This window comes from Eubalaena glacialis, chromosome 6 (genome assembly GCF_028564815.1).
Source record: "Eubalaena glacialis isolate mEubGla1 chromosome 6, mEubGla1.1.hap2.+ XY, whole genome shotgun sequence".
Classification (NCBI taxonomy): Eukaryota; Metazoa; Chordata; class Mammalia; order Artiodactyla; family Balaenidae; genus Eubalaena; species Eubalaena glacialis.
In genome coordinates this window covers 126,388,641-126,403,766 of record NC_083721.1, presented here as the reverse complement: position 1 = coordinate 126,403,766, position 15,126 = coordinate 126,388,641, and the positions used below count along the sequence as shown (strand labels likewise).

General features: G+C 36.3%; 1 protein-coding gene across 1 annotated transcript in view; it reads right to left on the bottom strand.

Moving 5' to 3' along the window:
* GK5 (glycerol kinase 5) overlaps positions 1 to 15,126 on the bottom strand; it is a 75,613-nt gene that overhangs the window by 23,197 nt on the left and 37,290 nt on the right. The window contains exons 5-10 of the mRNA XM_061193604.1: positions 10,666 to 10,797; positions 3,037 to 3,112; positions 2,406 to 2,467; positions 1,891 to 1,964; positions 1,626 to 1,686; positions 101 to 227 (exon numbers count right to left, since the gene is read on the bottom strand). Coding sequence (XP_061049587.1) covers positions 101 to 227; positions 1,626 to 1,686; positions 1,891 to 1,964; positions 2,406 to 2,467; positions 3,037 to 3,112; positions 10,666 to 10,797 — 532 coding nt within the window. The remainder of the gene's footprint in view (positions 1 to 100; positions 228 to 1,625; positions 1,687 to 1,890; positions 1,965 to 2,405; positions 2,468 to 3,036; positions 3,113 to 10,665; positions 10,798 to 15,126) is intronic.

The following is a 15,126-nucleotide window of genomic DNA, read 5'->3' as shown; positions in this document are numbered from 1 at the left end:
AATATCCTTAATATAAAATAAGAAAATAGTGTCACAAAAGTTAAACAAGTAAAAAGAAGGGATATTTTATTAATAAATAGGATAAATTCTAACTACCTACCTCCAACACTCTGTTGAGGGTTATTTCCAGTATTAATATCCAAAAATGTCCCAGTTCCCATGGTTAACTTCACATCTCCTGTCTGGAAGCAGCATTCTCCAAACATGGCTGATTGCTGGTCAGCAACCTGCCAAAAACATTCAAATATAAGACCTTGGGCCCTTAGCAGTGTTCCGTTTCACTGTATCCCACTGTCTTACTTATTGTATTCTCATGGTTGACCATTTTATTTCCTTTTCCTTAAAAAAAGGAAACAGAGAGCAACAACTATATGATAGGAGTCTCTCTAGGAATAACGTTATGGGGATAACTAACGTGTCTCGGGAATTTTCAGCAGTCAACCTACTTCATCACTTTTAAGTATCATAAGAATAATCTTAGAAATAAAAGTCAGAATAAAATTTGTCCAGAAAAAAACAACTAAGATTGTTCATTTGCAACTTGCAAGCATTTTCATTCATTAGTCAAAATAACTGGCCACACAAATTTCTCTTTTAATAAGAGTGATAGGTGTATAAGTAGATGTAGGTTAAAACTATACATTTCCCAAACATACATTTTTGTTAAAAAAAATTATAACTTTTTTTTTTTTTTCCACATCTCACGGCTTGTAGGATCTCAGCTCCCCAACCAGGAATTGAACCCAGGCCATGACAGTGAAAGTGCCAAATCCTAACTACTAGACCACCAGGGACTTCCCTATAACATTTTGTTAATGTAACTACATGTAGATATATATACAGCAATATTTTAAGGACCAAAACTCATCTGAAGAATGCTTTCTCACTAATCTATGCCTTCTAGCCATACCTTAATCTAAACCTGAGCCTACCCTGAGTTGAATAAGACTGATCCTCTCCAGGAATTTGTAACTTGAGAATTTAATTCCCCTCCCCTCACTTGATTTCTCCACCTACCATAGTGGCTGTCCACCTAGGGACAGATGCTCTATACCTCCTGTTTAGGCTGTTACAGGAAATTAAAGGCAAGATCTGAGTTTCTATAATCAAGAAAGAAACCTCAAAAACCAGAAACAGCTAATGTTGCACTCATCCACAAATTCTTTACCAGCTAAGTAGATGCTGATGAAGGATTTTATAAAATGTAAATATATTTCTTCTTCACTTTAATTGCCCTATCACGGTTTATCATTATACTATATCATATATAAACTAAGCATTGGCCCCATCACGGTTTTTTGTCTCAGAGTATTAAATAAGCCACACATTACTCAAAATACAACATTTTAAAAAAATTTAACACAGTTTTCTGAAAAACTATATATAGAGAAGTCAGAAAAGGTTATAAAGTATTTCCATGATAGAACACTGGCCCACGGGTCCCCTTTCCAGAAAGTGGAGAACACTTCTGATTATATTGAGAGCCCTTTAAGTTAAAAAGAAAAAAGATACTTTAACTTTATTCTGCAAGGACCTTTTTTGTTTCTTAAATCTAATCCTAACTATTCATACACATTCATTTAGTTTACACTATACAAGGAGAAGCCCTCAAGTTTTCTACTTACCAAGGCCACTACTGGTATAGGCACGCCAAATATCTCTTCATCCACTGATCCAAAATTGTGGCTTCAAATAAAATTGGTTTAAAAGTAAGTTATAGCTCTAGAAATATTGATTCTAAAATTCAGCAAACTGTTTTTAGCATAGGCCAAAAAGTCACATAATGAACATACAAGCACCTCAAACGTGTAATAAGATGCTTTTCCCCACACAGGCCAGGTGAATTCAGGGACAATTTTGCTGGTTTCTATGTCTGATTTTCATTATTACCTCGTATCCTTCACGGGAGGCAGGAGAGAGAGCGGGATTGAAAGCAGGGAGGTGATGAGCTTACTCCAACACATCTGAGCACAGAAACATGTCATCAGAATCCAAGCTAAATTACAGAAAAACTGGTGATTCAAAAAGAAGGGAAGGGGCTTTCCTGGTGGCTCAGTGGTTAAGAATCCACCTGCCAATGCAAGGGACACGGGTTCGAGCCCTGGTCCGGGAAGACCCCACATGCCAGGAACATCTAAGCCCACGCGCCACAACTACTGAGCCTGCACCCTAGAGCCCACGAGCCACAACTACTGAGCCCACATGCACAACCCCTGAAGCCCGCACACCTAGAGCTCATGCTCCACAACAAGAGAAGCCACCGCAATGAGAAGCCCGCGCACAGCAACGAAGAGTAGCCCCCACTCGACACAACTAGAGAAAGCCCGCGCGCAGCAATGAAGACCCAATGAAGCCAAAAGTAAAATAAATAAATTCAAAAAAAAAAGAAGGGAAAAATACTTTACCTCGTATGGGTCAAAAAGTCCAGTTGTACTGGCATTTGAAAAATCTGTGGCAAATTCAGAACCTAAATTTATATTGGAAACGATTTATTTATGATCAGGTAGTATAAATCAACACCTATCCTTAGTTTATAGTCTCGACCTTTGTCTGCCCTCAAATTCATTCCAAAATGTGTATTTCCAGTGCAAAGTCTCCAAAGCAATTTCCCACTAAACCTTTTTGAAATTTTATACTTTACCAAAGCACTTTCAGGCAAGTTTCCATATCATGATTCCCAATTTAAAGATATGGAAAGGGGCTCAGAGAAGCAACGTGATTACCTATAGCTATACTATAGGTATAGTTACAAAGTGGCAGATTAGGAATTGAACTCAAGTCTTACCACTCTCGAAATTACGACTGTTCCTCGGTCTTATGTTTGAGGTTTCATCACAATTTTAAAATCACTCTCCTCTTAGAACAAATCTGAAATTAATCTAGCTTTAGTATAATATGAAGTTACTACGGTACCAAAGAAACAGTATGTCTGGGATATGGGGGAAAAAGTTTCAAACTTCCACTTTTTTCAGATAAATCATTTCTGTCAGTCAAATTCCACTTACTTGAGATACAAATCTATCAAATCATCTTTACCTTTCGTGAGCTTATGTAACAACCAGGTATCAATAGTCCCAAAGCAGCAATTTTCTTCTTCAATTGCCTTTCGCACCTTGAAAACACAACAGCACAAAATCAAATCAAAAGGCTAAATTATTAAGTGCATGACTAAGTGCCAACCACTAAATACAAAATAATCCCATTTTTTATAAAAATTAATATATACATAGAGAAATAATTTCTAGAATTTACCCCCAATGGTTCTAAGCAATTACTATAGGGTATGAAAGGCTTTAGTTTTACACCAAGAATGTTTACTTTTGTGATGAAAAAAACAAAGTGTATCTCTTTTTTAGTTTAGATATACAAATATGTCTAAATATAGAAAGTCTAAAATGGGATGGCACAGTATGGCTCACAGGTCAAATCCAACCTGTTGTCTGTACCTCAAGTTAAGAACGTTTTTGTAATTTTATAGTGGTTAAAAGAACAGAAAGAATACCTTGTGACTCATGAGAAGTATATGAAACTCAAATTTCCATGTCCTTAAATAAAGTTTTACTGGAACACAGCCATGCTCATTTATTTATGTATTATTTATGGCTACTTTCGTGCTACGATGGCAGACTGTTTGTGACAGAATCCTCATGGCCTTTAAAGCCTAAAATGTTACTTACCTGGAATGTCACAAGAAAAATCTGCCAAAGGAAACAAAAGAATCAAAACCTCTTTAAACTAGCTAATAGAGAAATTGGCATGCTTGTAAAGATATCATTAACTTGCTGGAAAACAATTCCGCAAATCCTAATTGATCACCTCTTCAACTCCTATTTGTCCTTCAAGACTAGCATTTCTTGGGTGTGCCTAACCCACTACCATGCGGACATCTTCCATATAGCCATTATCTCACAGCATCATTACTTCCCTAAGCTCCTTACGCACAGGAACTAGACTGCATTTATAACCCCAGCACCTAGGAGGGTTCCTTTCATATAGCACATGTTAAAAAAAAAAATTGGAGAAAATATTTGCAAACAAAGCAACTGACAAAGGATTAATTTCCAAAATATACAAGCAGCTCAATATCAAAAAAACAAACAACACAATCCAAAAATGGGAAGAAGACCTAAATAGACATTTCTCCAAAGAAGATATACAGACTGCCAACAAACACATGAAAAGATGCTCAACATCACTAATCATTAGAGAAATGCAAATCAAAACTACAATGAGGTATCACCTCACACCTGTCAGAATGGTCATCATCAAAAAATCTACAAGCAATAAATGCTGGAGAGGGTGTGGAGAAAATGGAACCCTCTTGCACTGTTGGTGGGAACGTAAATTGATACAGCCACTATGGAGAACAGTATGGAGGTTCCTTAAAAAACTAAAAATAGAACTACCATATGACCCAGCAATCCCACTACTGGGCATATACCCTGAGAAAACCATAATTCAAAAAGAGTAATGTACCACGATGTTCACTGTAGCTCTATTTACAATAGCCAGGACATGGAAGCAACCTAAGTGTCCATCGACATATGAATGATAAAGAAGATGTGCACATATATACAATGGAATATTACTCAGCCATAAAAAGAAACGAAATTGAGTTATTTGTAGTGAGGTGGATGGACCTAGAGTCTGTCATACAGAGTGAAGTCAAAAAGAGAAAAACAAATACTGTATGCTAACACATATATGTGGAATCTAAAAAAAAATGCTTCTGATGAACCTTGGGGCAAGACAGGAATAAAGACACAGATGCAGAGAATGGACTTGAGGACACGGGGAGGGGGAAGGGTAAGCGGGGACGAAGTAAAAGAGTAGCTCTGACATATATACACTACCAAATGTAAAATAGATAGCTAGTGGGAAGCAGCTGCATGGCACAGGGAGATCAGCTCAGTGCTTTGCGACCACCTAGAGGGGTGGGATAAGGAGAGTGGGAGAGAGAGGCAAGAGGGAGGAGATATGGGGATATACGTATGCATATAGTTGATTCACTTTGTTATACAGCAGAAACTAACACAACACTGTAAAGCAATTATATTCCAATAAAGATGTTAAAAAAATAAAGCTTGCTAAATAAATGAGATTTAAAAAAAAGCAAATGGAGACATTTAAGAATGAATCATATTTTAACAGTAGAAAGGATCAATAAAATGAAGACAGATGACATGAGTTCCAAAAAAATAAGTCATCTGTAGATTACTTATAACAAGTATTTTGAAGAGTCAAGTACTATACCACTTAAATATGGAGTACTTAAAGTAATATTATTAGATTTCAAACTATTCTTAAATTTAGAAATTGTGATTCTAAAATTTGTTTCAGATTAGACAAAGGTTAATCTGAATTTCAGCAAGTAGCAATAATGCGTGCCAGGTAGTAAGTTCATTTGCTCATTCAAAAAATAATTGAGGGCTTCCCTGGTGGTGCAGTGGTTAAGAATCTGCCTGCCAATTCAGGGGACACAGGCTCAAGCCCTGGTCTGGGAAGATCCCACATGCCGCGGAGCAACTAAGCCCGTGTGCCACAACTACTGAGCCTGGGTGCCACAACTACTGAAGCCTGCGCGCCTAGAGCCCATGCTCTGCAACAAGAGAAGCCACCGAAATGAGAAGCCCACGCACTGCAAAGAAGAGTAGTCCCTGCTCGCTGCAACCAGAGAAAGCCCACGCACAGCAACAAAGACCCAATGCAACCAAAAATAAATAAATAAAATAAGTACATTTATTAAAAAAAAATATTTGAGAGCCAGGCCCTCTGATTGATAGGTAGTAGGCCCTTGTGAGGCTAGAGGGACACAGAGTAGGTATCAGGGCTTCCTAAGGTAGGAGGACCAAGGGCAATCCTCCGCACATTGGGTTAAGACTCCAAATGGCTCTACCCTAGGAGAAAGGGTAAACTAGAAGGATGGGCTCTTGTAGGAACTCCAACTCAGCTTTCAACCAACTCAATCATTAAATTGGATTGAGATAATGCTGGTGCATAGAAGAATGGAAGAAGCATACATAGATACTATCCAGAGCAAGATATGTTAAAGCTCTCATAATTTCTACACACAAGCTCACAAATATAATGTCTAGTTCATATATATATATACACACATACACACACACACACACACACATATATGTATATATATACACACACATACATACAAACAAGTAGCCAGCTTCACCAAACTCATCAAGTTGTATGCATTAAATATGCATAGCTATTTGTATGCCAATAATCATACCTCAATAAAGTGGCTTAAAATTTTTTTAAAAAACCAATTAAGTAACCAGGCATACAAGGAAACAAGAGAACATTGCGGGGGGCGGGGGGAGGAGAAAGAGACAGTCCATAGAAGCTACAGATATTGGAATTAATAGCCATGGACTTTTAAAATACCGTGCTAATTATGTGGGGAAAAAAAGTGAAATTCTAGAACTAAAAATATTAAGAACTTAATGGATGGGTTTTCATAATAGAACATTAGAAACAAAGAGATAAGAGATTTGGAAGACAGGTTAGAAGAAAATATCCTGAATAAAGTCCATAGAGACCAAAGAATAGAAAATATGTAAGCCAGAGTGAGAGACAAAAAGGATTTAGTCAAAAGGTCTAACATACATGTAATCAGATTTTCAGAAGGAAAGAAGATAAGCAGAATGCAGCAGAAATTTATATGTGAAGATAATGGCTGAGAAATTTTCCAAATCAACAACAGATATCAAACAATGAATTTAAGACACCCTACAAACCCCAAGCAGGTTGTCACACCTAGATAATAAGCGCAGAAAATGTGTTTGATCAAGTCAACATCCAGTCATAACAAAATGTCTTGGCAAACTAGGAAAAGTAGAGAATTTCCTTAATTTGATAAAGGATAGCTAAAGAAATTTATACTAAATGTGAAATGTTGAAAGCTTTTGTTCCAAGATCAGGAATGAGAAAAGGATGTTTGTAGTCATCCCTTCTAGTCAATGTATCCTGGAGGTCCTTGTCAATGCAAAGGAAAAGAAATGAGAGTAGAGTCACATTTGTACATCATATGCTATTAGAGCAGCAGGTCCCCAACCTTTTTGGCACCAGGGACCAGTTTCATGGAAGACAATTTTTCCACGGACAGGGGGTGGGGGATGGTTCAGGCGGTAATGCGAGTGATGGGGAGCGATGGGGAGCGGCAGATGAAGCTTCGCTTGCTTGCCCACCACTCACCTCCTGCTGTGCAGCCCCGTTCCTAACAGGCCACTGACCAGTACCAGTGGTTAGGGACCCCCTGTATTAGGGAATTGCAAATTAAACCAATGAGATACTACGTCACACCTAACAGAATGGCTAAAATCCAAAACACTGACATCAAATGTTAGCAAGGATGTGAAGCAACTCCCATTCATTGTTGGCAGAAATGCAAAATGGTACAACCACTTTGGAAGACAATTTGGTAGTTTCTTACAAAGCTAAACATAGTCTTACCATATGATCCAGCAATCGCATACCTAGGTATTTACCCAAACGAGGTGAAAATTTATGTTCATACAAAAACCTCCACACAAATGTTACAGCAGCTTTATTCATAATTGCCAAAAACTGGAAGCAACAAGATATCCTTCAATAGCTGACTGGATAAACACACTGTGATACATCTACACAATGAAATACTAATTAGTGGTAAAAAGAAATGAGCTATCAAACCACAAAAAGACATGGAGAAACCTTTAATGCATATTGTTAAGTGAAAGAAGCCAGTCTGAAAAGGCTACATTCTGTATGATTCCAACTATACAACAGTCTGGAAAAGGCAAAACTATATAAAGACAGTTAAAAAAAGAAAATTGGTGGTTGCCAGGGGTTCAGGGGTAAGAGGAGAGGGATGAATAAATGAAGTGCAGGGGATTTTTAGGCAGTGAAACTATTTTGTACGATACCGTAATCATAGATACATTACATTAATGATATTTTATAATAATGTGTCACTGCTGATTCATCAATTGCAACAAATGTAGCATATTAATGCAAGATGTTAATAACAGGAAAACCGTGTTGGGGGGAATATGGGAACTCTGTACTTTCTGCTCAATGTTTCTGTAAACCTAAAACTCCTCTAAAATTAACATGTACTAATTTTTTTAAAGGACAAAAGATTTATTCCGCTTGTATACGTCTTCTTGAGTCAGTTTGGGTAGTCTGTGCATTTCTAGGAATTTTTCCATTTTTTCTAAGTTATCTAATTTGGCATACACTTGTTCATAGTATTGCTTAATAGTGTTTTGTACTTCTGTGAAGTTGGAATTAATGTTCCCTCTTTCATTCATAATTTCAGTTATTTGGATCTTTCTCTCTCTCTCTTTTTTTCTCGTTGTCAGTCTAGCTAATCTTTTCAAACCAACTTTTGGTTTTGTTGATTTTTTCAACTGTTTTTCTATTCTCTATTTCATCAATTTTCACTCTAGCCTTTATATTACTTTCCTTCTGCCTGCTTTGGGTTTAGTTTGCTCACCTTTTTCCAGTGTCTTAAGGGAGAATATTAGATTTGTTTTCATGTAGTCTCTCTATGTAATATAGTCTTGTTCTAAATTTCCCTGTAAAGACTACTCTGCTACATCATATCTTAGTATACTGTGTTTTCATTTTCATTCATCTCAAAGTATTTTCTAATTTCTCTTGATACTTCTTCTTTTACCCATTGATTATTTAAAAGTGCTTTGTTTAATTTCCACATATTTTTGAACTTCCCAAATTTCTTTCTGCTACTTATTTCTAATTTCATTCCTTTGTAGTCATAGGAATACTTTGTATAATTTCAGTCCTTTTAAATTTATTGAGACTTGTATTATAGTGTAGCATATGTTCTATCCTGGCGCAGGTTCCATGTGCACTTAAGAAGGATGTATATTCTGCTGTTATTAGTTTTCCATAAATGTCTATTAGGTCTAGTTGGTTTATGCTGTTGTTCAAGTTTTCTATTTCCTTGTTGATCTTCTCTCTAGTTGTTCTAACTAGCACTGATGAATTGTTTATTTACACCTTCAGTTCTGTCAGTTTTTGCTTCCTGTATTTTGGAGCACTGTTATTAGGTGCATTATTGTTATATATATATTTTTTGGTTGTGCAGCTCAGCATGCAGGATCTTCCCTGACCAGGGATGGAACCTGTGCCCCCTGCAGTGGAAGTGTGGAGTCTTAACCACTGGAACGCCAGGGAAGTCCCAATTGTTATATATTTCTGATGGATTGACTTCTTATTATTATAAAATGCCCTTCTTTTTCTCTAGTAACATTTTTTTGTTTGTTTCGTCTGATATTAGCATAGTCACTTAGCTCGTGGTTGCTGTTCGCATGGAAATCTTTTCCATTCATTTGCTTTTTAAAAAAATATTTTATTGAAGTATAGTTGATTTACAATGTTGTGTTAATTTCTGCTGTACAGCCAAGTGATTCTATATACATATATATATATTCTCTTTCATATTCATATATACATATATATACATTCTCTTTCATATTCTTTTCCATTATGGTTTATCACAGGATATTGAATATAGTTCCCTGCACCATACAGTAGGACCTTGTTGTTTATCCATCCTATATATCCTAGTTTGCGTGTGCTAATCCCAACCACTCAATCCTTCCCTCCCCACTCCCCCTCTCCCTCCCCCTTGGCAACCACAAGCCTGTCTTCTCTATGTCTGTGAGTCTGTTTCTGTTTCATAGATTCCATCCATTTACTTTTAACTGATTTGTATTTTTGAATCTAAAGTATGTCTCCCATAAGACAGCATATAGTTTGATTTTGCTTTTTTATCCAGTCTAAAACCACAATGAAATATCACTACCTACCCACCAAAATGGCTAAAATTAAAAAGACTGATAATATCAATTATGATGGTAAATGAAATTATAAATTCCCTCCTTCGCTGATGAGGGGTGTGTAAATTGTCAAAAACTGTGGAAAAATGATATTATCCACTAAAGGTGAAAATATATATACACATTCATGCCCTAAAAATTCCATTCCCATGTATAGACAGAGCAGAAGTGCATTTACATATCATTATTCATAATGGCCCAAAATGTACATTTGGAAATAACTCAAATGTACATGAACAAAATGGATAAATGGATAAACTATGTAAAATCATATACTGAACACTAAATAGCAATGAAAATATAAGGAAATTAATTTACATACAATTTGGGCATATTTAACAAATATAATGTTAAGCAAAAGGAGAAAAAAGAGTAAGCACTGTATGTATGACTGTATGATTCCATTTACAAAATTCAAAAATATTCAGGCAAAGAAAGCTAAAGTGTAGTGTTGAGGAATAAACATGTAAATTGTAAAAGTGGAAAGAAAATGTAATACATAGTGCCACAGTGTTCTAGTTCTTGATTTGAGTAGTGTTACACAGATATTTGCTCCACAAAATATCACTGAGTGGTACATTTTTGTTTTGTTCACTTTTCTATATGTGCCATGACTCACAATAAAAAGGTTTAAAAAAAACAAATTGAGTAAGGATTCCTTGTCTTCCATCCCAATGTGGTGGACACTTAATTTTCCCTCAAAAAATCAAATTATTATCTTTATTCCTTGCATTTTTTTATCCCTATAATCTAGACACACACACACACACACACACACACACGCACACTCTTTCCTTACCTCAGTCAGGTTCTGCAAAATCCAGGCCAATCTCAAAGAAACATGCTGGGTTGTGAAAGTGAACAAACTGGCTGCTAAAAATCGTTTACTTCTAGTGAAAAAGTGCAGCGCTCGGCAGGAACTGTGTATGAGCTATTTTTTTAAAAAAAGATATTTTAGGAAAATGCATTTAATGGTGTTTGATGTTTCTATATTAAATTTCATACACATGCAAACAAACCCAATAGCAAACAATTTATTTAACTACTTATAAAGTGTTCTCAGCACTTAAGGAGATCAAGCAAAGCACCCTAAGAGGACAATTTGCATTCTAAAATATGAAATGTGACACATCTACTATGAACTTCTTTAGCAAACACTAGAGGCTCAAGTACTTATAAAAGTCTTTTAAAAATAACTGTTTTCTACCTCTTTACCTATTTTTAACTATGGAAGTAAAGGTAGAGAGTCAAGGGAAAAGGCTATTTTTCTATTAGAAATATATTTTTAATCAAGTTAGTATTAACCTAGAAGGGAAGCTCCCTTGTACATTAAGTGCTTAAAATTTGGGATAAGAGATTTTATTTAATACTATTTATATTTATCTAATGATTGAAGATGAAACATACAGTTTTCAATTTACTTCTTTGTATGTAAAACCTTTAACTGAAAAAAAAAAGCCTTATACAGAAAACTAGCATTGAATTTTAAGGTTTGTAAGTCATACTAAAAAAAACCCAAAAAACAACAACAAAATAAACCCTTATCCTGCTACCTAACTAGAAGGATGCAGATGGACAATTCAACTTCTGAAACTGATGTTTCACAAAACATTCATTTATAGAGAATTTACCTACTTTTTGCATTTTTTCCTATTATTCCCACCCCTCCCCAAAATAAATGGAAAGATTTTGGTTTATTTATTTAAAATAGAAATATAAATTTATTTTTCTTTCATTTTTAGCATAATGCATCAATAAAGAAATGTGTAGACTCAGTTCTCTCTACATTTCAGTTTTGTCCTTTTTTTTTTTTGAACAATGAGGCTCATTTTAATTTTTTTCACCTTTTTTCCTTTTTGGTGAGAACACTTATGTTCTACTCCCTTAGCAAATTTCAGTTACACGATACAGTGTTATGAACTAGTCACCATATTATGCATTAGATCCCGAGACCTTATTCATCGTATAACTGAAAGTTTGTACCTTCCTTTTCACCCTGTTCAGTACTCAAACCTTCTGCACTTCCTTATATTTTACATTACTTATTAAATATAAGACTTTTTGAAAGTATTTAAGGCGAACACCCAGAATCCTTCTTCTGATGTGTTATATGTTAAGAAACATTTCGAACTGAAATGAGTTCTTCTTCCATAAGCAACCATACTTTTCTGTATAAAAACTTAGATTTAGGATCCTTCAGGGATCTTCTGTTAAAATGCAGATACTTTGGTGGGGGCACACAAAAAGTATTAAGAGTTCTAATACCTGCACTTTTAGTCAACATATGAACAAGGAACACTTTTGTTCATATATTTAACAAATATTTATTGAGCACCTTCCATGTACCAAGAACTGCGCTAGGTCCTGAGAAAACAGAGTGAACAAGAGGCAGAATCCCTGCCTTCTTGAAATTTACATTCTAGTGGGAAGAGACAGACAAATACGTAATCAAATCAATAAATGAGATAATCTAAGAAGACACTGGTTGTAAGATGAACCACTATTTAACGTACTAGCAAAAAAGAAAAAAATCCTGCTAGTTAAATTATGACATAATTTAAGATATAATTTATGGTTAAAATGACCAAAAAACCCCTGATGATTAAAAAATGTATCCTAGTTAAAAATCATCCTTTTCAAAATTGGAAAAAAAAGTTATGTCTTATAACTCATACATTGCTGGTGGGAATGCAAATGTTACAGCCACTTGGGGAAAAAGTATGGCAGTTTCCTACAAAATAAAACATGCAGTTACCCTATAACCTAGCAATCATCCTCTTGGGGTATTTATCTCAGAGAAATGAAAACTTATGTTCACATAAAATTCCATAAACAAATGTTCATAACAGCTTTATTTGTCATAGCCCAAAACTGGAATTAGCACAGATGTCCCTCAACAGGTGGTACATCTGTACCACTGAATACAGCTCAGCAATAAAGAGGAAACAAGCTATTGATACATGTAACAACCTGCATTCTCCAGAGAATCATACTAAGTGAAAAAAGCAAATCAAAAAAAATGTTTTATGCTGCATGATTCCACATATATAACATTTTTGAAATGAGAAAAATGTGTAATGGGGGACAGATTAGTGGTTGCAAGGAGCTAGGGATGGGAGAGGGTGGGGAGATACACAGGAGAGCGGTGGATGTGGTTATGAAAAGCAACATGAGGGAAGGATCCTTGTAGTGATGGAACAGTTCCACGTCTGTTCATCATCCTTGCGGTGATAGATACGTGAACATATAGAAAAAACTGTACAGAAACTAAAACACATACACATACCTACAAACGGAAGTGAGTACAAGTAAAACTGGGGAAATCTGAATAAGATCTATGGATTATATTAATGTCAATATCCTGGTTGTAACATTATGCTATAGTTTTGTTTTTTTTTTATGCTATAGTTTTGTAAAATGTTACCACTGGGAGAAACTGCAAAGCCTGTAAGGGATCTCTGTATTATTTCTTACAACTGCATGTGAATCTACAATGACCTCAATTAAAACTTCAATTAAGAAATGTGCATCTCAGAGTCTCTGAAATTTGACGAGTGCTGTGAAAGAAATAAAGGACAGTAATAGAGATCGGACTGGGGGTGTGAGGAGTGCTACTATGAATAGGATGGCAGAGAAGGGCTCCCACAGAGGAGGTGGTGGTGAGGCTGGGCCCTGAAGGATGAGAAGCATCCAGCCATGGTGGCAGAAACAGCCCCTTGCAGATACGAGGGCCTTCAGGTAAGAAAGGGCTTGAGGGCTGGCAAAGCTGGAGCCTAATCCTTAGCAACTTCAGGGAGAGAGGGGTCTGGGAAGGGGTCAGAGCTGGAGACAGGGTCAAACTCTGGTAAGGAGTTGGGACTTTTATGCTAAAAGCAAAGAGAAGCCTTAGCAACCAACAGGCAAGAATCAGAACAGTGAGAGGAAGCATGGGTGCCTGGCGTGACTGGAGGAAACTGTGGTGCCAGGAGATTGCCACCATGCCTCAATTACTTCACCACTTTGCCTGCGGGCAGCCTTGGCTAAACGCACGACCTTGGTGCCAGCTCTGGCACATCCTCCCTAAACATTTCCAAGAACCTGAGTCAACAGACCATAAGCATCTGGAAAAGGATGATTATAGGGTAGGGTTCCTTCACTGGCAGGACCAGCTCTGCAATTTTGTGCGCTAAACTCCATGAGTCTGTTTGTGTGCATTTCTCTGCTAAGAGAGGCCAAAACTTATATCATATACCTGTTCAATATCAAGTAGACAAGTACTTTAAATGCTCAGTTTTGTGCTTGATGTCAGTTTTTCATCACGATTTGAGATCTGGGGCTTATACTACAGAAATAAATGTTTTCACAATTAATTTTAAAAGGAATAAAAGTTTTATCAAACACCTCACTGACTAACTTAAGGAACATCTAATGACTTGACCTATTAAAAACTAAAATTATATATTAAAGTATAACACTGCACATTATAAATAGTATAATTTTAAATTATATCATTCAAAGTTCACAATATTTCCTTATAACCACTTTCAACTCTCTTACTCTATCTTTCCCATAAACAGCACCTCTCAGTATTCAGCCTCACAAGTTATTAAAGCAAGGTGCATTTTTATATATTAAACTAACAAAAAAAATCATTGTGGGTGAGCCTATGGCAGATTTGTTTCACTCGTGCATTGCTGTCATATTCTATAATGTATTCAAGTTTGTTTTCATATAAAATTAATGTCTCCGAACACTTATCAAGGAAAACTGATGCTCCGGATACTCCCCATGCGCCATCTGGTAGGGGCAGCCTAACTGAGAAGGCATTTAACTGTGCGGCATTAGAAGCATTAAAACAATCCATATGCAATATTGATTGTAAGACCAAATATTGCAGGTTTCACCATATTTGAGGAGCTGGAAAATTGTCTCGCTCTTTAACTCGGTAGTCTCACACTTCGGAGTGAGATGCTACTACTGCTGTCACTGTCGTCATCAGCATCATCATTTGCCAGGCATCATGGTGAAAGCTTGTGGCAGTCAGCTAGTTATCTATCTCAATATCCATTAACCCTTTTTATGACAAAAGATGATAAAATCTGGACATAGTTTGTATCTTTTCTGGACATAGTCTGTATTTTTTCGATTTCTCCAGGAAGGGGAATGAATTCTCACTAACTTGTGAACCTCTGGTCCACCCCAAACCTCCTCAGCGGTTCCTGACGTGCAGCTGTTAAGGACTTCAGTCCACCACCACGCCCTTGGGTGACTACTATTAAAT